The sequence below is a fragment of the Macrobrachium nipponense genome, chromosome 29 (genome assembly GCF_015104395.2).
Source record: "Macrobrachium nipponense isolate FS-2020 chromosome 29, ASM1510439v2, whole genome shotgun sequence".
NCBI classification, from domain to species: Eukaryota; Metazoa; Arthropoda; class Malacostraca; order Decapoda; family Palaemonidae; genus Macrobrachium; species Macrobrachium nipponense.
The window spans coordinates 70691490-70715021 of NC_061092.1; the positions used below are offsets into that span (position 1 = coordinate 70691490).

General features: G+C 42.3%; 2 protein-coding genes across 3 annotated transcripts in view; one reads left to right on the plus strand and one right to left on the minus strand.

Moving 5' to 3' along the window:
- LOC135206281 (pre-mRNA 3'-end-processing factor FIP1-like) overlaps positions 1-14562 on the minus strand; it is a 126588-nt gene extending 112026 nt beyond the window's left edge. For both annotated transcript variants that reach the window (XM_064237701.1, XM_064237700.1), the window contains exon 1: positions 14404-14562. In XM_064237701.1, the coding sequence (XP_064093771.1) occupies positions 14404-14517 (114 nt within the window). In that variant the 5' untranslated portion in view covers positions 14518-14562. The remainder of the gene's footprint in view (positions 1-14403) is intronic.
- Positions 1-23532, plus strand: part of LOC135206354 (pre-mRNA 3'-end-processing factor FIP1-like) — a 301272-nt gene that overhangs the window by 211045 nt on the left and 66695 nt on the right. The window lies entirely within an intron of this gene.

The following is a 23532-nucleotide window of genomic DNA, read 5'->3' on the forward strand; positions in this document are numbered from 1 at the left end:
GCCTTTTCAGTGGCCTAGAAAGATCCGAGTCCTTCCACCCTAGTTTAGGTGAAGGAGAACCGGATGACGAGAAACAATCTCGTAGGACGCTTCTATTAAAGCGGTCCTGAGCAGACTGTAGCGAAACAGAACCTGCTGAAGGGACGCCTGACCGTTGGGGATTCCCCACAACCTCCGTACGACTTTCGACTTTCCTTCTCCTCTGGGTATGTGAGTTTGGAAGAGGTCTAGGCCTGGGAGCATCACAGGGACGGTCAGAGCCCCCTCCACAACACTGGGAACACTCACTTCACTAAGTAATTCAACTCCTCACCTTCCCTTACTGCATGGCCGCCATTTTTGTCTTCATTTTACGAAGAGTAGCCTTCAGATTGGCGATTTCAGAAGCCGAATCCGAATGCAAAGCCTGTGAGGGTTCAGATACATAGGGAGAATCAAAATCATTAATAACAGGAGAGTTAGACTCAGAAAAAGGCTCAATAGGCCTTGTACTCACACCCTTTTGTGCAGCCCGTCTAATTCTATCCCTCTCTAACTTCTTCAAGTAAGAAGTTAGAGTCTTCCATTCATTAGCATTCAACTTTTCACACTCAATACAGGTGTTAGCTAAAGAACAGTCAAACCCCCTACACTTACGACATACAGTGTGAGGATCAACCGAAGCCTTCGGTATCCTCACCTTGCAGCCTACATTCACACACTCTCACACTAACACTTGAATCAGACATTCTATCAGAAAAATCAAAAGCAAGTCCAAATCCAGTCCACGGTAGCGAATGCCAAAACAACGATCCAGTACGTCACCAAGAAATCCAATATAGATGATCAAAAAGTCTTGAAAAGCGAATTCCAGTCAGGAGGTAGTAACAACAATGTTGATACCACCGGCGACAGAGAAAATATGATAGAAAACGGGAATGGTTCCTAGTCCTGCCGCCCAGGGCAGGCAGGTAGATCACCTGACCTATCGGTAGCGAGTGGCGCGAAATTTGAATTTCTGTCGGGGACGACGGAGTCTTAGCTAAGTATATATCTGACAGGTAAGTTCATTGTATGAAACTGATTTGTGGCGAACAGAAAGATAAAAAAGCTATTCCTGAGCCTTTTGAATTAAGGGATGGGTAGGGTTAAACTTTGTTAGGGCCTCAAAAATACTCCTTGAGTCACCATATATTACTGTGGATTTAAATTTCTTAGCAGATGCAAGATTTACAGCATCAACTATGGCTGTTGCTTCAGCAGTGAACATGGATGATGAGTCTGGTAACTTTTTTATATACGATTCCCCCTCACACACCACTGCACAGCCCACTCCATCTTCTGATTTTGATCCATCAGCATATAGATTTTCCTGATATTTATAAGCCTCTCATTATACTCCAAAAACATGTTTCCGACTTCTTCTGGATGTCCTTTCTTCTCTATCTCTTTATTGCATACATCTATTGCTGGAATAAATCAAAGGGGATAGCAGGATGTTCATCTTTGCCAACTTCCTCAGGACAGCAGTAAGGACTTCCATCCAGGACGAGGCTGGGGCAGCTGCCGAAGCAGCAGGCCCCAGCGCGACCTGGGAAGGAGGACCTGACGGAGCAGCAGCACCTCCACAGGCAGGAACAGGGGCAGCAGGCATGGCAACAGCAACTGGAGGGAGATCCAGGGGGAAGCTTTTAGGGCACTCGAAGTCAGGTGGAGGAGTTAGGACAGCAAAACCTGGGGGAGGAGAAGGGTAATACTCGACCTTAGATACACGCGGCACTGGTGCCTGCACCGCAGCACTAGGGGTTACCATGGTCACATGCTGGGTGTACACCAGGCGTGGTGGTGCCGCGTACCCCAGTGTTGATACGATTGTGGTTGTCCTCGACTCCACCACATGCGTGACCGGAACAGCTGCCAGGTGTTGAAGTAGTCCTTTGATGCTTGGAGTGCCAGGAAGACTCGGCGATCGCCATACCTGCTGCAGATCCTCATCTGCGCAGGCAGACAAACCTGAGGAAGAAGCCAAAGTTGGGTAAACGAGGGAAGTTCCTGTTCGCTTAGTGGGGGAAGGATCAACCCCCTGAGTGGACAGAAGTTCCTGAGTACAACTCCAGGTCGGCATGTCTTCCTCCTTCCTCTGCCCTCGGCAGATCGAGCGAAAAGGCGGAGAGAGAGCAAGACGGGGAAGTTTATGAGGAGGAAAGAAAGAAGACGACGTGTTGGTCACCAATGGCGTAAAGGGAGAGCTTTCCAACGACGCCTTGGCGGACTTACGCGGCTTCTTCCTCCCCGATATCTCCCCCACTGCTCCTCCGACCAGGAGATAAAGTGTCACATGTTAGTTCCTTAGTACAGTCCCGCCCTTGGCATCTTGCACAGAGGGCATGAGGGTCAACATCCTCACTGGAGTGAAACACTCCATATTTCCTGCTCCCCACTCCAGGGCACGTTCTCCAGGTGGATGGGGGCCACAAGGGCTTATCTGACACGTGGGTTTCCACGATTTATTGCAATAAACACGCAAATAATAATAAAGGGAGATATTCCACAAATTATACAAAAGAAAGCAATGATTTCAAAAACGAAGGCAATGATCTCATGACAGAGGTGGGAAGAGAAGTAAACAAGAATGTCTGCACCACACAGCGGTCGAAAGCAAAGTGGAATGTTTGTGTCCAGTCGGGCGGAACTCCCGACTAGCAGACAAGCAGTTACTGCCTAACTACCTTGTTATAGAAGCTTACGACCGTGTTCCAGCTGGCGCTGAAAGTAATTCTTTATGTAAAGGACCGACGGTTTGTATAATGTGTAGGAACAAAATGCATTTCAGTTAAAACATGACCCCGGGAATAAGACTTCTCATACTTTCACTAGTATAGGCAACAAAATGTTTTATTGTTCTGATTACAACTACAATCTTGAGTAGTATGAATAAATTTTACGTACTATATATGCTAATATTGTTCAAATGAGCTCTGGGAAGGCTGGGAAGGAAGTGGCGGCCATTCGCGTAACGAACTGGTACCAATACGAAGAGATGCCATATTGGATTTTAAAACTGCCTTGAACACATATTTTATGATGATATCACATACTTATTTTAGTTTGTATGGTGCTTTCACATATCTCATTTTGTTAATGAAACTTCAATCGGCAATTCTATAGGAAAGGGGCGCACCAGTTTCTGTGTTAAACAGCTTTAAATGCTAAAAAAACCCTTTATCTATGCTTCAGTATCATTAAATAAGTGAAGAAAACCCTTACAACCACCAACAATCTTTGGGGACCACAAGTGGGAACCAAGGGTTTTGGGTGGGGGAGACAAAGTTGATGAAAAGCTAGGGAATCAGTTAAACATCACTGAAAAAGTTGTTAAATATATTGGATTTAAAAGAGGCAAGCCAAGAATGTGCCTGAAATATGATAAAAAAAAAAAAACAAAAAAAAAAAACCCTGAAATGAAAAAAAATGTCAGTCAAGAATTCAAACATGAAAAGCAGTCAAAAAGGGGTCAATTCAAATATTATGGGGCAATGTCCTAACCTAAAACACCTACATAACCTATCACTGAATTGGTTATTTCCTAACTTGGATCAGTGAAACCTAGTGTTCTTGAATATAGAAATTTTAAAAAGACACCTTCTTCTACTGAGTCCCTGAGTGAAATATGATTTATTACAATGGAATAAGAACTTGTTTATATCAACTCTACACACAGAATTAGTACCTACATGAGGCACAATGTTTTTCAAGTAAAATTACCCCATGGTCTTGACAGTATTTAATTAACTTTTCAGTGTTATATAAAGAAAACATTAATCCCCATAAGTTATTACTCAGCTTTCACATCAAACAGGTTAAGTTTTCTGGTAGGTTTTCCGCAGGGACAGTTACACTTATATAGAAACTACTGCCATAGTGACGAAGAACAAAATAGTGGGCGAGAGTGAAAATTTTCCGTATTCAGTGTAAGAATGGATCATAGAGAAATAGATTTAGCATGTACGTATTGCATTTGTCACTTTGTTATTTGTTTTTGGTCCTTGCATGCACACACACACATATATATATATAAGCATTTCCTCACTTGATGACTAGTATTTTAGGAATTCTGTATATATATACACCATTCTCCATAACTCAAGGTAAATAATTTTTTTTATAAGCTCATGTGCCCCTTTCCTATAGAAATACCCTTGAATTTTTTTAATGGTATGCTTAAAAATGTAATTGTTTTGTTGTTTCACCAATTAAATATGTAGTGAAAAAAAGTGGTCTTTTTCGAGTGAAATGGTGGCCATTTGTTCGTTTACCCTATCTCATTTTGTTAATGAGACTTCAATCTTTTGAGCTGTATGCTTAACCCTTTTAACCCATGAGGCTATATACTGGCTTTTACTGCTTACTCTGTGTGGCAATATATAGTCACTTTCAAATTATGTGCATAAATAAACCACATCCATATCAGGAGATGGTTACTTTTCATTGGCTGACCATCTCCCTCCTTTTTCCAAGAATGCCAATCAGATGATAGCACATCTTTCAGCCATATTACCTAGATATCTTGGGTTTGTTTATATTTTCAAGTTCATGCATGGCTGTGGTCTCGAGTGATTATCACAATATAAGGGACACAAACCGACTAGACTAGCCGAGCCACTTTCTACCGCGTTTCAAGCCACCTCCGAAAAAGTACTTAACACGTCCTGACACCGGAGATGGTCATCAGTCATGAGTTGCTGGTGGTGAGAGCAGGAGCTTGAGACCTCTACTCTCCTTCGAAGTAAGTATTTCTCCAAAGTTAGAAATTAAGGCCATATTTCAAGATTAAACAGGGGGTAATGAAAAGTCTGGCCCTACGCAGTGCACACTACCTTTATGACGCTTTCGAAATTTTTACTTACAACTATGAATATTTCGAAGATTGACGCCATCTCGATGTTTGCGGAGTAGCTTGTGTCAACAAACTTCTCATTTTCTGTGCTAAATCCGCACACCACTTGTACCCATACCAACCACTACTTTTTCAAGAAAACTACGATTTTTTGGTAGAAGAAGAAGCAGCGTGCACTAGATAATTATCTAAATAAATAGTTAAATGGCAGTATAAGGTCATGAACTGCATAAATATTTTTACATATTCATGATTATTAATTTGTAAATATTAGTTGTTGAAAACGTAACTAGATTCCTGACTCAAAATCTCAACAATTTTGCTTGTGAACGGTAACCACGGCATTCTTCGCGCTCTTCAACTATTTATTAGTGTTGTCAATTGGTATGTGTTTACCCTCCAAACTGGGTATAAGACTTACGCAAAACCGGGGAAATAAGTGTAATTAGCATATCTATTTGTAGGTATATGTACATACTAGAGCAATTTTATCATTACTGCATTACTATGACAACTAGAATTCATGGAAACAGTTTGTAAATGCATCGGAATATGTGTGAAGCTCCAATAGATTGGCAACGATGTCATTTTTCCTCGCGTCGTCTGCTCGTAAGTATACTTCAGAAATATATTTGTAATTTTTCTAGGTTAATTTGGTTGTAAAAAAAGGATAATAGACATGAATTAAATAAACATTTTGAAGTAACAAAGTGAATTTAAACTAAATAATGAGTAAAGTAAACAATTACGGGAATAAAGCTTTGCGCCTCATAAACAGTGTTGTTGTCTGCTGCTCCTAACTGTGTTTGTGGAATGAGTGCTTAGGAACCAGGATAATTACAATCAAATAAGCACTGTGGAGTTTCAGTTGTATGGCATAAACAAGATTTAAAAACCACCGATTACAAGGTAAAAAAAAAATGAATTCAGTTCAAAACATGACCCCGGAATAAAAAGTTTCATACTTTCACTAATATGTGCGACAAAATGATATTGTTAAGATACAATAAAGTTTTTGTACATACTTACCTGGCAGATATAATACTTAGCTATAGACTCGGTCGTCCCGACAGAATTTCAAAACTCGCGGCACACGCGACAGGTAGGTCAGGTGATCCACCATTCCCGCCGCTGGGTGGCGGGGTCTGGAACTATTCCCGTTTTCTAAGCCATAATTTCTCTTCCACCTGTCTCCTGAGGGGAGGCTGGGTGGGCCATTAATCGTATATATCTGCCAGGTAAGTATGTACAAAACTTTATTGTATCTTAACAATATCATTTTTGTACAAGTAACTTACCCAGCAGATATATACTTAGCTGATTGGCACCCTTGGTGGCAAGCCAAGAGACCGCTAAAAACAAGATAATACTTAAACTAAATACATTAAAAAAACAGGGAAAAAACAACCTATGTTCTTGGATAACATAATCCATAGTTCCTACCTTATTGGGCTGAAGACTTCATGACTACTGTCGATGAGTCTGCTTGCCTCAAGAGTTTCAACGAGGAATGAACCTATGTTGAATAACTCTTTTGGATCGTGTCAATGGGGGTGGGGCTAGCCCGCTTACGCGACAGAGCCTATACTGGATCGTACCAATGGGGCTGACCCACTTACATGGTAGAGCCTTGACCTTTTGTCATATCAATGGACTCTCGCCCTCTTACATGACAGAGTTAAGGTTATTAAACAAATCACAAAGAGCACTGAAGCCAATCCCGATCCACCTGACCATGTAGTATTGTTACCATCTATGAATTGTAAGAGGGTCCCTATTCCCTCTGACAATTAACCAATAAAAACAACCACCAACAACAGTAAATAAAGCCTTAAACTAAATAGGAAGGATTAGCCTCAGCCCCTTCTCCCAGCACTGAATTCGCCGAAACATACGCTCCCAGAGCAAAGCACTTTTCGTACGAAATTTTAACGTCTCTTAGGTAATTCGAGGCGAACACCGAATTGCTTATCTCCAAAATGTCGACTCTATAAGAGCCTGCAGCGACCATGTTTTGTGAAATGCCATAGACGTAGCTATGGCTCTCACTTCATGAGCTCTCACTCTGAGAACCTTTGAGATGCTCTTCTTTGCACTTAAGGTGAGCTTCCCTTATTACATCTTTTATGAAGTATGTAAGGGCGTTCTTAGAAATCGCTCTTTTCGGATCTCTTACAGAGCACCAAAGACTTTCTTCTGTACCTTTCAGCAACTTCTTCTCCAGGTAGAACTTGAGTGCCCTGACTGGACACAAAGTCCTTTCTAGTTCTCTCCCTGTTAATGAAGATAGTCCTTTTATCTCAAAGCTTCTTGGCCAAGGCCTTTGATGGATTTTAATTTTTCGCTAGAAAAAATGGTTTAAAGGAGCAAATCGCTGCATCCTTCTTAAACCCCACTTTACCTTCCAAAGCTTGCAACTCGCTAATTCTCTTGGCTGTTGCTAACGCAAAAAGGAATAATGACTTTCTGCGGTTAAGTCTCTAAACGAAGCTGCGTGAGACGGTACAAATTTTTTTCCGACATTAGAACTTGAGGACCACATCCAAGTTCCAGCTAGGCTTCTTGATTACATGTTCTTTCGTGGTCTCAAAAGACCTATAAGGTCATGAAGATCTTTATTATTCGTCAGATCTATTCCTCTATGTCGAAAAACTGAGGCCAGCATACTTCTGTAACCCTTCACTGTTGAAACTGTCCGAGGTTTACAGTCTTTTTCCTCAAATATAGGAGAAACAATCTGCAGATTTCAGTTTACAGAGGTAACTGGAGGAGGATATTTTCTTTTCCTTACACCATCTTCTAAACAACTCCCACTTCGACTGATATACTTTAGAAGTGGAGACTCTTCTGGCTCTTGCAATAGCCTTCGCCACTTCTCGTGAAAAGCCCCTTGCTCTGACAAGTCCTTCGACAGTCTGAAGGCGGTCAGACTTAGAGCGGGGAGGTTTTTGTGAAACCTGTCGAAGTGGGGTTGTTTGAGAAGATCGTTCCTTAGTGGAAGCGATCTTGGAAAATCCACTACCACTCCAGCACCTCTGTGAACCAATCGAGAGCCGGCCAGAAGGGAGCGATGAGGGTCATTCTTGTTCCTTCCGAGCAAGCGAACTTCCTCATACTTCTCCTCCTACTAATCTTAAAAGAAAAGGGGGGAAGGCGTATGCGTCCAAGCCCGTCCAATCTAGCAGAAAGCTGTCTAATGCTACTGCTTGAGGATCCGAGATCGGGGAGCAATAGGTTTCTATCTGTGATTCTTGTTGGTCGCGAACAGGTCTATATTGGGCCTTCCCCACAGATGCCAAAGTTGTTGGCAAATCTGAGGATTGAGATCCATTCCGTGGGTAGGACTTGTTCTTTTCTGCTTAACAGATCTGCCCGGACATTTTTCTCTCCCTGCACAAATCTTGTGAGGAGAGAGATCTTCCTTTCCTGTGCCCAAATCAGCAGATCCTTTGCTGATTCGTACAGGGAAAAAGGAATGCGTCCCCCCTTGTTTCTTTATATAAGCGAGGGCTGTTGTGTTGTCCGAGTGAATCTGAATCCCCAGACCTGAGACCTGTTCCTCGAAATGAACAAGCTAGATGAATGGCTGTTAGCTCTTTCTTGTTTATGTGCCAGGACACTTGTTCTCCTTCCCAAGTGCCTGACATTCTTGCGAACCTAGGGTCGCTCCCCACCCTGAATCTGAGGCGTCTGCAAACAACGCTAGGCGAGGGTTCTGTAAGCGAAGGGAGATTCCCTTGCTTAGTTTCTGTGGATCTAACCACCAACGGATATTCTCCTTGATCCCTTTCGAGATTGGAAATGTATCTCCTAGATTGTTGGACTTCCAATCCCACTTCTCCTTCAGATAAAATTGAAGGGGTCGTAGGTGAAGTCTTTCCTAAGGAAACAAACTGTTCCATCGAGGAGAGGGTCCCCAGTAAGCTCATCCATTTCCCTCGCGGTAACAATGTTCTTTCCTTTAAGAAGACTGACACCTTTTCTAAGCAGCGTTCTCTCCTTCCTGCGAAGGTACGCTAGAAAATCCCGAGAATCCATCTGAATCCCCAGATAGACAATGCTCTGCTGGGGAGTCAGCATGGATTTCTTTGTGATTTACTAAAAGTCCTAAGGACTTTGTCAACTTTAGTGTCACTAATAGGTCCTCCAGACATTTTTTCTCCGATTGGGCTCTTATTAGCCAATCGTCCAGATATAACGAGATCCTGATCCCTTCCAGATGTAGCCAATAAGCTACATTCTTCATGATGTCCGTAAAGACTTGAGGGTCAGTCGAAAGTCCGAAGCACATCGCTCGGAACTGGAACACTTTCCCTTGGACATGAACCTCAGATACTTCCTTGCTGCCGGATGAATTGGCACATGGAAATACGCATCCTGAAGGTCCAGGACACCATCCAGTCCCCTGGACGAAGAGCAGATAGAACAGAGGAAGACGTCTCCATTGAAAATTTCTTCTTCAATACAAAGAAATTCAGGGCACTGACGTCTAGAACGTCTCCATCCCCCCGATGCTTTCGGTACCAGGAATAAGCCGATTGTAGAATCCTGGAGACTGGAGATCTTGAACCAGTTCTACCGCTTCCTTGGAAATCATCTGTTCCACTGCTTGCAAACATAGCAAGCTTTCGGACCGGATCCGAGTATCTTGCGTCGTCAACTCCCTTGGAGTTAGTTCGTCAAGGGAGGATTTTCCCTGAAGGGGATCAAGTATCCTTTTTTCAGGATAGAGAGGGACCAGGAGTCCGCTCCCTTCTGCGCCCAGACTTTTGCAAAGTGGAGTAGCCTGGCGCCTACTTTCGTCTGGAGGACTTCCTGCTCATCTAGATTTCCCGAAGGATCTTCTAGATGGTCTAACTTCTTCTCTCTGGTCTGCGACCTCTAAGAGGGGCTCTAGAAGAGGAGGCACCTCGAAAGGGCTGAACAAAAGAGGGTCTCTCTTTTTTCTCTATAGGCACTGCCGGCCTAAACTTCTTAGCTGAGTGCGTGAGGAGATCCTGAGTTGCCTTCTCCGTAAGAGATTTAGAAACCTCTCTAACATCTCTTGTGGAAAAAGGTGCGGGGATAACGGTGCAAAAAGAAGAGATGTCATTTGCAAGGGTGAAACTGCTCTTGCTAAGAAAGAGCTAAAGACAGATCTCTTCTTTAGTACTCCCGTTCCAAAAATCAAAAAGAGAGGCAACTTCCACAGAACCGTCCATGACCGCTCTGTCCAGGCAAGCCAGGACGCTCGAAAGTTCCTCCATGGAAACAAAAAAGTCAGTGTCCTGAGCTCTCTTCGCTAACGCTCCCAAAGCCCAGTCCATAAAAGTTTAAAAATAAAAACTTCTAGGGTTTTAAAGAGGCCCTTTAGAAGGTGGTCTAGTTCACACATGCCCCAAGTCGCCTTAGCAGACAGCAACGACTTCCTCCTAGCAGAGTCCACTAAGGAAGCAAAATCCGCATCTGCGGAAGAAGGCAGACCTAACCCCATAGGTTCTTTGGTCTCGTACCACCTTCCTGGTTTGCCTGTTAACTTGGAAGGAGGGCAGGAAAAAACTGTCTTGCCCGCTTCCCTTCTGGAAGTCAACCACTCTGAAAAAGTTTTTAAAGCCTTTTTCATACAAAGAGCGGGCGCGCATCTTGACGAAGGAAGACGACTTGAGAGCTTTAGTGCTGGACATCAACGATCCTGGTGAAGGAGGGTCCGCAGGATGAAGGGAGTCTCCGAACTCCTTTAGCAGCAAAAGAGAAAGTCTCTTGTAGTCAGAAACTGCTACATCTACTGGCTCTTCGTCTTCCGATACCTGGTCCAACTGATCCACAGAAGGAGATCGTTTTGGAGTGATCTGGCTCTTCCCGGGAGAGAAGAACTCCTTTCCCGAGAAGGGGAGCGCGGAACATTAGCACTCCTATACGAAGAGTGAGGCTCCTGCCTGTCGGAAACACTCTTGCGCCTACTAGACTCTTGTTGTCTAGGTTCGTCAGGTTCGTGGCGCTTGCTAGGCTCCTGGCGTCCTGATTCAGGGCGCTGAAAAGATCCCCGCGTCCTGATTCCTGACGCTTAACAGGCTCTTGGCGCCCTAACACTTGACGCCTAACGTACTCCTGGCGTCCTGCCTTCTGGCGTCCTAACTCCTGGAGCCCTGACTCCTGGCGCCCTGACTCCTGGCGCCCTGACTCCTGGCGCCCTGACTCATGGCGTCCTGGCTCATAGCGTCCTGATTCCTGCCTTCTAGCAGAATCCTGACGTCCTGAATCCTGTGTTCTAAGAGGCTCTTGACGCCCTTTCTTGCGTCTTGCTGCCTCTTGCGCCTGTCTGGCTCCTGGTCCTGCAGACCCAAGGGATCCTGATACCTAAATCGGTTTTCGGTTCCTTGCACCTAAACCGATCGAGACTTCTGCTCGATTCGCGGCGTCTCAGAGGGCGCTTCGGGGAAGATAGCCTATAGGGCGAAAGGGCTCTTCTCTCAGGAGAACAACTCCTAATCAGACGAGTCTCTCGACGAAGGCGATAAACGCCCTGGAGATCGTGAGGGTTCTCTCCTATACGAAGCGGGGCGCTTAGCGGAACTCTTAACAGGGAGCGAGACATCCTTCCTCCTTGTAGAGTCCTTAGCAAAAGAGCCTACGAGAGAAGCTAACTGCTCTTGCAGATTAACCAAAAACTTCTTCGTAGGATCCTGAAGTGAAGGCTCCTCTTGTCTAGTCTTCTTAGGTCCCGAAGGCCAATCCTCGGGAAAAACTGCTCTGGGCTGGAGTCAGCCGCGTCTCCTTTAGGCGCCTTCCAGGCTCTCTTCAAAGGGCGCGAAATGAGAGGCCGAACTCCATCTCGTTTAGGAGAGGAAGGAGTCTGAGGCCGAAAAACACTCCTTGAGGACGCCTTTTCTGCGGCAATCCGAGGCAGCCTGGACTTAACAACAGGATCTGCCGAAGGGACGCCTGACCGTTGGGGATGTTCTGCATCCTCCCTGCGGCTTTCGACATTCCTCCTCCCCTGGTCCTGGGAGTTTGGAAGCGGTCTAGGCCTAGGAGCAATGAGGAACCGGACACTGCACAAGTCACTATCACCACTCTTACCTTGGTTTAGAGCTCGTAGCTGAGCTTGAAGTTTCTTAATAGAAGCTTTACATTTTCCCTCTCTGACGAAGAATCTTGGATTCAGAACAGGGAGAAGAAACAGCTGAGGCTAAGGGAAAAATGTTAGAAGGAGAGTTAATTTCTTGTTCTAAGGAGCAAGATCTACTAGATGACCTAGCTGAAGCCTTTCTCACTCTATCTCTCTCAAGCTTCCTAACATATGATGATAATTCCTTCCATTCAGCTCCGTAAGGTTCTCGCATTCCACACAGGTGTTAATAAAAGAACATTAATTCTCCCTGCATTTAGCGCAAATACTATGAGGATCTAATGCCGATTTAGGCAGACCTAACCTTACAATCTTCCCTACTGCAAACTCTAAACATAGGTGAAGCCTTAGCGTCAGACATCGTGAAAGAGTAGGTCAAAACCAAAGTCGAAAAAACAGTCCACAATAAGCGTATGCCAAGCCAGAGAAAAAAAACAGAATACGTCACCAAAAAACCAAAAAACCAATCCAAATTCTCGGCAACGAGTTGAAATCCAAGATGGAGGTGGAAGGAACGAACAATAGGTGGTTGTCCGTTCAACCGACAGAGAAATTATGGCTTAGAAAACGGGAATAGTTCCAGACCCCGCCACCCAGCGGCGGGAATGGTGGATCACCTGACCTACCTGTCGCGTGTGCCGCGAGTTTTGAAACTTCTGTCGGGACGACCGAGTCTATAGCTAAGTATATATCTGCTGGGTAAGTTACTTGTACAAAAATGTTGTTTTATTGTGCTGATTACAACTGCAATCTTGAGTAAGATCAATAAACATTACATATATATGCTAACATTGTTCAATGAGTGCTGGGAAGGCTGGGAAAGATGGTGGATTGTCTGTGGTTAGATGGCTCACCACGCGATTGCCGCCATATTGGATTTCAAAACTGCCTTGAAAACATATCTTATGAAGAGCTCACATGCTTATTTTAGTTTGTATGGGGCTTTCATATATCACATTATGTTGACGAAACTTCAATCTTTTGAATGGTATGCTTAAAGTTGTAATTGTATTCTTGTTTCACTAATTAAATTTTGAGTGAATAAGGGCTGACCAGCGCAATGATGATGGATTGTCTGCAGTTGTTTACCCTATTATTCCGGGTTAAAAGGGTAAAAGATCTAATTGTATTATTATTGTTTCACCAATTAGGGTAAAAAACCGCATGGTACAGGGGTGGACCATGTACGATCAATGTGTACAACCCCAAAAAAGTACATTATAACGCATCCTGACATCGGAGATGAGCATCAGACGCGACCTGTTGTTGGTGAGAAAAGGAGCTAAAGACCTCTACTCCGGTGTCAGGACGCGTTATAATGTACTTTTCTTGGGGTTGTACACATTGATTGTACATGGTCCACCCCTGTACCATGCAATTTTTTACCCTAAATATAAAGTTTAGTCCGGGTTAAAAGGGTAAAAGACCTAATTGTATTATTGTTTCACCAATTAAATATAAAGTGAAAAAGTGGTCTTTCTGCGAGTGAACGTATTCCCATCCAGTCATTCACCCACTTTGGGAGGAGAGTGAGGTCTCAGTAAGTTGCCTGGATGGGCCACAAGTCTTGACTGATGCTCATGGGAGGTCACGGCAGTGGATTCAAGTACTTTTTCGGGAGGGTGGCCACGTTCCGGGAGAGGTGGCCGCTATGTCGCCGCCCGGTCGTTTACCCTAGGTAGGCTAACTTAAGTTAGGCTTGCATGGCGCCAAAATTGTCATATTCATCCAAAGGAAAGGAAGAGATCTACAAAATGCCTTGGTTATTTAGATTAAGCAATCCTGCAAACCCTGACCTAAGCTTATCTAGGGTAAAAAACCGCATGGTACAGGGGTGGACCATGTACGATCAACGTGTACAACCCCAAGAAAAGTACATTATAACGCGTCCTGACACCAGAGTAGAGGTCTTTAGCTCCGTTTCTCACCAACAACAAGTCGCGTCTGATGCCCATCCCATCTCCGATGTCAGGACGCGTTATAATGTACTTTTTTGGGGGTTGTACACGTTGATCGTACATGGTCCACCCCTGTACCATGCGGTTTTTTACCCTAATTGCCTTGGTTATATAGATTAAGCAATCCAGCAAACCCTGACCTAAGCTTATCTAGATACTGGGAAGGTATATAGGTAGGACATTCGGTAGCTGGGCCAACCAAGCGGCAGGAGGTGGTCTAAACTAGCCTAGTAGGTACGCACCTAGCCTAGGTGGTGGGTAAGCTAAGGAACGCTCCGTCCAATTTGTAAACCCAATACTTTTGTACATGATGCCTGATGACAGACAGCATTTTGATGGCTCTGTTTGAAGAGCAACGTCACATCTAGGAACTTAAAAAGTCAGGACGGCCACCAAGCCGAGGTTTGAAGAGTATTAAAAACGAGTCGTGCGTCTTAGCTCGTACTGCTTTGTTTACGTACCGTGGCAGGACTCTTTTCCCCTTCATCTCCTTTATCGTTTATTTCGCCGTCTTCTTTGGATTCGTCTTTTTCATCACCATATAGCCACTGATCTTCATCCTGAACATCCGCCATGTTTACTTTTGTATACAAAATTTGAGAAAGAAAACGAAGAGTCGACAGTATTCGTTCGTATGAATTTGACTTCGGCTTCGCCTGATCCGATAACAAATTTGGGTTTGATTTTTGTATTTTATGAGAGAGAGAGAGAGAGAGAGAGAGAGAGAGAGAGAGAGAGAGAGAGAGAGAGAGAGAGAGAGAGAGAGAGAGAGAGAGATTCTTAAATGAGGACTTTCATCCAATTCCTTCACTTCATGAGACGAAAAATAGCTGCGTCGTTTCCATGTTGTCAGTAAAAGAAAAAAATACCAGGTTATTAAGGTTCTTATTTGCGTTTAACCTTTATTTTAAATCGTAAATCTACCGGTTGAGGTTAAATAAATATCTAAGAAAATTGCATCACAATGCTTAAAATGTCCAGGCAATATATATATACTATTGGCAACTGAAGACCAAGTCGCTACAAATAGTTTCGAATATTTCTGTCAGCACTCGTCGGGCGATCATACCGGACTTATGGACTACTGTTGACCAAGGTGACCACTCCTTGGCTTTTCTTGGCTTTGCCGGGTCGAGCACGACCCGAGGAGTGTTTCAAAAAACATGTTTTTTCCCATAAATGACTGCCTATCTTGAACCTAGGTGTGATCGACCTGCAAGAGGATAGCAGAACACACACTAGTTAGTTAGTTTATTGACAAAATATACAACACATACATTATTTTAGTTACAAAAATCATTGAAAACAAAACAGTTTTCACACATAGTACACGCATCATTTATATTTTGTCCAAAACAAAACATTAAACCTATAAAATGGTAGTGAACACTTCACTGATATAATCCCAGTACATCATGAATACATAAATCAAAAACTAAATCAGGCTCCACATCCATCAAATTAGCCACACTTGCAAAGTCCAACCTATTAAATCTTGTCCAGCAACTGCCAGTATTTTCATTAGCATCTTCACTGATGCCTTGAAATCAGTAGAGTAAAGTTAAGGTGCAAATACATTCCCTGTAAATTCAATTCTTGGAGTTTCCTTACAATTTTTCCCTTAATGTGTATTTGGCCTTCAGCCGACCCCTATTTTTTGTATCTGATTGGGTTGATCAGTCAGCCATCAGGCTTAATTCAGATATATATATATATATATATATATATATATATATATATATATATATATATATATATATATATATATATATATATACACACACACACACACACACACACACACACACACACACACACACACACATATATATATATATATATATATATATATATATATATATATATATATATATATATACTTCTAGGGCACAATTTTTCATGGATACAAACATTCATTGAATAGAATGGCTTTCTCACTGTTAACCAGCTTTTTTGAAATTGCTTCATATTTTCTAATTATTTTCTTTACTTCATTGTTCAGGTTACTAATGGACACATAATGGGGTTCTTCCATTTACTCCAGTATTTTTACACGCGACAGCTGTTTCGTCAACCTATACGTATTGACGTTTTCAAGCGTACTGATACAAACAATATGAGCCTACATGCGTTTTGTGACGTCATGAGGACGGAAAGGTAGTACAATTGCCAGATACCTAGTTTTAAGTATTTACAAAAGACTATAGTGAACATAAAATAAGACAAATAAATAAATATGTTAACAACAGAAATTATATAAAAAAGTTGAAAGTAAGTTATTATATACACATTATACATAAATATATATTAATTACATATATGTTTAATTCACTGAAAGTCAGTGTGCGCTCCTGTCCGCGTGTGGGGGTTTTGTCCCACGCGGTTGAAGGTCTGCCTTCTACACGAGGGCAAGGAACGGTCTGCCTCACGTTGGATGTTAAGGCTGGGACGTTGCATTGCGATGCTGACTGCTTCTGATATCAATAAACGATTGTAGTTGCCTTCCTTGTGTATTATTTTGGTGTTTGTGAGAAGTTCTTGTAATGATGGTTTTTTATTGTGGGTATCCACAAAGTGCTGATGAATGGCTCCTTGGTTTCTGTGGGCCTGCATGCGACGTTTGAGTGTGGTGGTTGTGTGTCCGAAGATGAAAGGAAAGCCATCCTTGGTATACTGCGAAGAGGAACCACCCCCTAGCGCCATATAACAAAATAACAGCAAGGATTTACTGCAAACCAAACCTTACGGCCTCTTTGGTAATGAAAAATAGTACGGCCCCATCGACGGAGAAAGAGGTTAAATCTGATATAATATACAAATTTGTCTGTGCTGACGAGCAATGTCAGTCCCCCCAAAAATGCTATATCGGACACACAACCACCACACTCAAACGTCGCATGCAGGCCCACAGAAACCAAGGAGCCATTCATCAGCACTTTGTGGATACCCACAATAAAAAACCATCATTACAAGAACTTCTCACAAACACCAAAATAATACACAAGGAAGGCAACTACTATCGTTTATTGATATCAGAAGCAGTCAGCATCGCAATGCAACGTCCCAGCCTTAACATCCAACGTGAGGCAGACCGTTCCTTGCCCTCGTGTAGAAGGCAGACCTTCAACCGCGTGGGACAAAACCCCCACACGCGGACAGGAGCGCACACTGACTTTCAGTGAATTAAACATATATGTAATTAATATATATTTATGTATAATGTGTATATAATAACTTACTTTCAACTTTTTTATATAATTTCTGTTGTTAACATATTTATTTATTTGTCTTATTTTATGTTCCACTATAGTCTTTTGTAAATACTTAAAACTAGGTATCTGGCAATTGTACTACCTTTCCGTCCTCATGACGTCACAAAACGCATGTAGGCTCATATTTGTATCAGTACGCTTGAAAACGTCAATACGTATAGGTTGACGAAACAGCTGTCGCGTGTAAAAATACTGGAGTAAATGGAAGAACCCCATTATGTGTCCATTAGTAACCTGAACAATAAAGTAAAGAAAATAATTAGAAAATATGAAGCAATTTCAAAAAAAGCTGGTTAACAGTGAGAAAGCCATTCTATTCAATGAATATATATATATATATATATATATATATATATATATATATATATATATATATTCCCCTATGACTTGTACCCACCATTATAATAGGCCCTTGCTTCTGTATATCTTTTTTTTTTTTACCCAATTCTGAAAGCATATATTGCATCTACGGTGAACGATGCCCAAGAGAGAGAGAGAGAGTCTTGGCAGTAAGACGAAAGTACTTAGCATTTCCAGTGTTTCAATTTCCTTCGTGGCTGTAACTTTCTTCACACATTTTGCTTCATAGAAGGCACAGAAGGAAGGGACTTCACTCTAAGGGCATCAGGTAAGGGTCCAAGGCGGGCGACACAGGTGCACATAGGCGCATGAGCAAGGGACAGCCCCGCAGGTGCGGAGTTCCAAACTGGGGCAAGAGCTGGGCGCGTGTGAGAGTGATTTCCTTGTTGTTGTTGTTGTTGTTGTATTAAGCCAACACTTCTTGTTGGCACGGGCCTTTCCCTTGTTCGGCCCGTAGGTGATCTGAAAAGATTCATTAGGTTCATGGTTAGTTTTATGAAATTGGAAATATTTTTAGTTGTAGAGATAGGAGTGAACAAGGGAAGGATGGTGTCAGTAAGAGAGAGCCATCATGTCATATTGTAGTAGAAGTTTGAAAGAATGTAAGGTTTTTGAATATTAGAGAAGCTGTGCAGGTGGGGTTGTCCAACCCTTTACTCCCTTGGGTCCCTGCAGGAGGATTTCAGTGGTAGGTAAAGTTTAAAAGAATGATAGTGGATGATGTGGATAGAGCCTTACAGTGAGGGGATGTGATGAAGGTGATTGATGTTACTTTTAGTTTATTTACCTTGGTGGAGGTAGGTTGTAGAGCATCTGGGCATGCTCTTCTAAGTTTTCAATGATTGTCTTTGTGACTGTGGCAGCTGCATGCTCAGCAACTTGTGCAAGTAATTCAATTTGTGCTGCACCTCTTAGCTGTGCTGTTTCTCTGCATTCCAGCGGGTAGTGAAGGAGTGGTTGCTGTGTTTCTTCTTGACAGTGTTCACATGGTCTGACACTGTTTTCCACGATTTCCCAACAGGCTTCATATCCTAGCCTGAGTCTGTGGATGATCACAACAAGTTTTCTTGGTGTGTGCCTGTCTATGGGAGGAGGCACTAGATCAGTCGATGTCATATACCATCTGGCAGACGGTGAGTTCTTTTCTACCCACTCACGATGGTCTTTTAGCAAGTTTTCTTTGCAGAGTGGTTTCATTGAATTCTTGATTTGTTGCAGTGCAGGTTGGCTAGCTCATTGGCCCTCTCGTTGCCTGGAATTCCTGTGTGACTGGGTATCCAGTTTAGGGTGACAGGTCTTCCTCTTTCACTGTGCTGGTGCAGCAGTGTTTTAATTCCAGCAAGCAGTGCCTTGTTTTCTTTATTTTTCTGTTGTTGCAAGGCTTGCATTGAGGACTTTGAGTCGGTGTGGATGATTACAGGCCCTTCTTCATTCTCCAGTGAGTACAGCAGTGCCTGTCTTATTGCTGTTAACTCTGTCTGCATAGTGGAGGCGTGGTTGGAGGTCCTCCAGCAGGCTGTGAAGTTTCTTGAATATACTGCAGCTCCCGTAGTTTGATTCTCAGGATCTACAGTGCCATTGGTGTAGTATGTTTGTGCCCCTATGGTGTCAGTGTTTCTGATTGCTTCATAGGCTGTCGCTCTTAGCTCTTCTCTTGTGCAGTCTTCGTTTGCTCTTGGCAGGCTTGTGTATTTATATATTGCAGTGCCCTTCTTCCAGGGTGTTAGTTGTTGTGTGCCCTGTGTTGTGTCTGGACCTAGCTGCAGCAGTGTCTCTGCCACGCCTAGACTCTTGATGTTGTCACTTTGGTCCTTACCATAGGAACTCGGACTTTGAATCTCTGGGTGTTTAGCAAGTTCCTCTCTGGCTCTTTTCCTCGAGATGGAGTCTCTTTTTGAGAGGAACATCTTGGCTATTGTGCTTGCATTTTGCTGTGCAATCCTATCCTCTAGTTTTGGCAAGTTAGTTTCAAGCCTGAGGTTGCACAGCCTTGTCCATGTGGGTGCTCCTAGCATGAGCCTCATTGCATTGTTTTGAATGACCTCCAGTGATTCTTTTTGAGCCTCTGTCAGCCTCATCAGAGTGGGGGCAGCATAGTCCACTAGTCTTCTGGTGCAGGCTAGGTAGTACTTCCTTTGTATGTGTTCATTTGCTCCCTCCTTCAGAGATGACATGTATCTCATGGCGACCAGTCTTGTATTTGCTCTTTCTCTCAAGTACTTGATTTCCTCCTTGAAAGTTAGCTGCTGGTCTATGACAACTCCCAAGTACATGTAGCTGTCTACCCATTCTATGGGCTCAGCTCCTATTGTCAGTGGCTGCAGTTGTCTGTGGGCTTTTATTGTCATGGCCTTTGTTTTATTTATATTTATTTTAAGACCTGGCTCATTTGATTTGTTGTTGATGTCATTGAGTGCCCTTTGCATTCTGGGCACTCTAACAGCTCCTCTTGCTACTATACACACATCATAGGCATAGATGAAGTTTTCTACGCCTTCTGGAAGCTGCAGGGAGGCTATATTCTCCATTAGTATGTTGAATAGAAATGGACTCAGAATTCCTCCCTGAGAAGTGCCATTTTCCAAGTCGTGGAATGTAGACATCACTCCTTGGAATTTTACTCTGGCCTGCCTTCCCAGTACGTAGTTTTTTGTCCAGGCTAGTAAGTGTCCTTGGACTCCCTTCCTTACTACTGATTGAAGCATTGCTGCCGGACTGGCTAGTTCAAAAGCCTTTTCAAAATCTATGAAGACTACTGTAGCCTTCTTCTGATTTATGTAGCCGAGAACATCTGTTATGCACTCTGTAGTTCCGACTCCTTCCTGATATGCATATAGCTGCTTGTGCAGTGGACCAATCTTGTACTTCATTCTATTTAGTACCATTTTTTCTCCAGTTTTCTCAATGCATGACACCAATGCGATTGGTCTTGGGTTCTCTGGATCTTTAGGTTTGAGGATTGGCTGCGTGTCCTGCTGCCGCCAAGTTTGTGGTCTTGTGTGTTCAATGTGTCTTTTGTTTAGGATTCTCAGAAAGGCTGTTTCTCCTGCAGGACCCATTTTACTGATCATGGTGTATGTTATCCTGTCTGCTCCTGGCGCTGTGTCTCTGCCAACTTTAAATACTGCTTTCAGTTCCTCTACTGTGTAAGGGGTGTCTGTATCATCTGGTCTGTGGCAGGCCGCATCGATCTCCTCCCATCTAATCGGTGCTAGTTGATCCTGAATTCTTCTTGTTTCAAGGGAGAGGTTACCTAAGCTAGTCCTGTTGGTGAAGGATGTTGCCAGTCTTTCCGCTTCTTCTAGTGGGTGAGGGTGAGTTGCTACGGGTGTTCTCTTCTTTCCGGCTACTCTGCTCAGCCACTTCCATAGCTCCGAGAGAGATGTGTACTGTGATAGTTTTGTACATCATTCCATCCACTTTTCAATTCTTATTCCTTGCAGCTGCTGTTGAACATCATTTTTGACTGCTTGTAGCAGTTCCCTGTTTTCTGTTGTCCTTCTTTTCCTGTAGTTTTTTGTTAACCTCTTGCTGACGACTTTTATTAATCCGACCCTGCCCTGGGGCTGGTTTCCTCGCTTAACTCTTGGGTCTTGGGGTCCAACTCCCGGTGTATCTGGAAGGACAGAGAGTGGAAGACAAGAGACGGGAGAAATGCGTACGAGAGAGGGAGAGAAGGAGATTCTGTTATGCTTGTACTTTAACTATTACTCCAATTGAATTGTAGAAGCAAAGGGGATTCATAATAATGTATATATATATATATATATATATATATATATATATATATATATACATATATACATATAAAGATATGAGCCACGTGGCTTATACCTTTAGTTATGGATTTATCACGTTCCAAACTTTCGTGATTCAGCTATACACACACATACACACACACACACACACACACACACACATATATATATATATATATATATATATATATATATATATATATATATATGTATGTATAGTGTGTATATATATATATATATATATATATATATATATATATATTATGTATGTATATATATATATATATATATATATATATATATATATATATATATATATATATATATATATATATATAAATTGCAGTCAGGGGCAGGAATACACTGGGGAATCACACTTCTTTTATTGCTTCCTATGTTCCGTGATTCATAATCACATCACCAGGGAATGCTATGGAAAATTTAATTTAATAAATTAAAAGTACTGGACGGCTAAAACCGAATTGTGTTAAAATATTAATCATTAAAAATCTACATAGGCAGTTAAATATTATACCCACTAAAGCACACTGAAATACATACACACAAAGCACAAAATTACGACACACATGGTTACACAAGAGCACAATAAAATGAGCAAAATCACAAAACACTCTTAACAAATTATATAAGAAAATCTATAATTTGCACTTGTGTAGCTATGTGTGTCGCAATTTTGTGCCTTGAGTGTATGTATTTAAGTGTGCTTTAGTGGGTATAATTTTTAACTGCCTATGTAGATTTTTAATGATTGATATTTCAACACAATTCGGTTTTAGCCGTTCAGTACTTTTAATTTATCAAATTTTCCAAATCACATCTGGGACAAGTGGGATCCACGAAGCGTCTTCTTAAGGTACGAGTCGATTCTCATAGCGGGGTTAAACACATAATGGGACCTGTCCAACCCAGATGCACCTTAGAAATAATTCTTCACAATGTAAAACTAACATTGAATACAAAGATTTCTCTATAACTGGACAGGTCAACAACTGTAAAGACCTATTTATTTTAGAGACATTGGAAATAAAACTGGTTCCTGTTTTAAATACCCAGTCCTCAGCTGTTCAACTTTTTTTTTTTATCGTTATGTGAATCAAAGCCTGAGTATGGTTGCCAAATGTACTCTTCAGCAAGTGCAAACAAACTTAAGGAGTTGGATGTAGTTCATCATGCTGGTCTAAAGATATGCTCTGGTGTATTCAAGACATCTCCAGTTGAAAGTCTATATACCGACTGAAGAGCTCCTTCTGGACTTAGGTCGAGAGGAACTGGGACTGCGGTATATGTTCAAATTGAGAGGTTCCCCAGAAAACCCTGCAACATTTATTTTTAAGCGAAACAATCTACAGCAGTTTGCAAATGCTAGAGCATCCAAGCCTTTTCATGTAAGAATTAATGCTGCAGTTGACAGTGTGTCTATTAAAAACCAAAAAATTAAGGCAATACGTTGCTCTAAGCTGCCTCCTTGGTTGACACCAGAACCATCAGTTTGTCAAAAAGCTGTGGTTAAAAAATCTGTTAATCTCCAAGAAGTGAAGGCTCGTTTTCTTGATCATGACCGAAAGCATTCGGGTTCTGTTAAACTTTTCACTGATGGATCAAAGACATCAAGTGGTGTTGGTTGTGCTGTTGTTCATATGTGGGCAGACTTTCTTTTTAATAATGCCTCTATTTTTACAGCTGAATTAATTGCATTAGTTAAATCTCTTGAGATTGTTTCTATTCTACAGGGTAATAATTTCACCATTTACGCAGATTCTTATAGTGCACTCACGGCCATTAAGCAATATAACCCTAAACATCCAATTGTTCAACGTATTCAAGAATGGTTATATAGGCGTGCTTCCAAATTCAAATCTGTCCATTTTTGCTGGGTTCCTGCCCATGTAGGTATTGCTGGTAACGAACTTGCTGACCATGAAGCAAGAGTTGTCATTACTAAAGAAGACATTCTCTTCCACCATGTTCCTGCTACTGACATGAAATGGACTATTCGCTCATAAATAAAAAAATAAATGGCAAGCACGTTGGTTGTCTCCCCTTCTGACCAACAATAAAAAGTACAGGAAGATCAAAGTATTGAACATTGACCATCTGGATTCCAACAAAATCGTAGGGTAGAAACTATATTATGTCGTTTGAGAATTGGCCATACTCGATTGACCCACCGGTTCCTCTT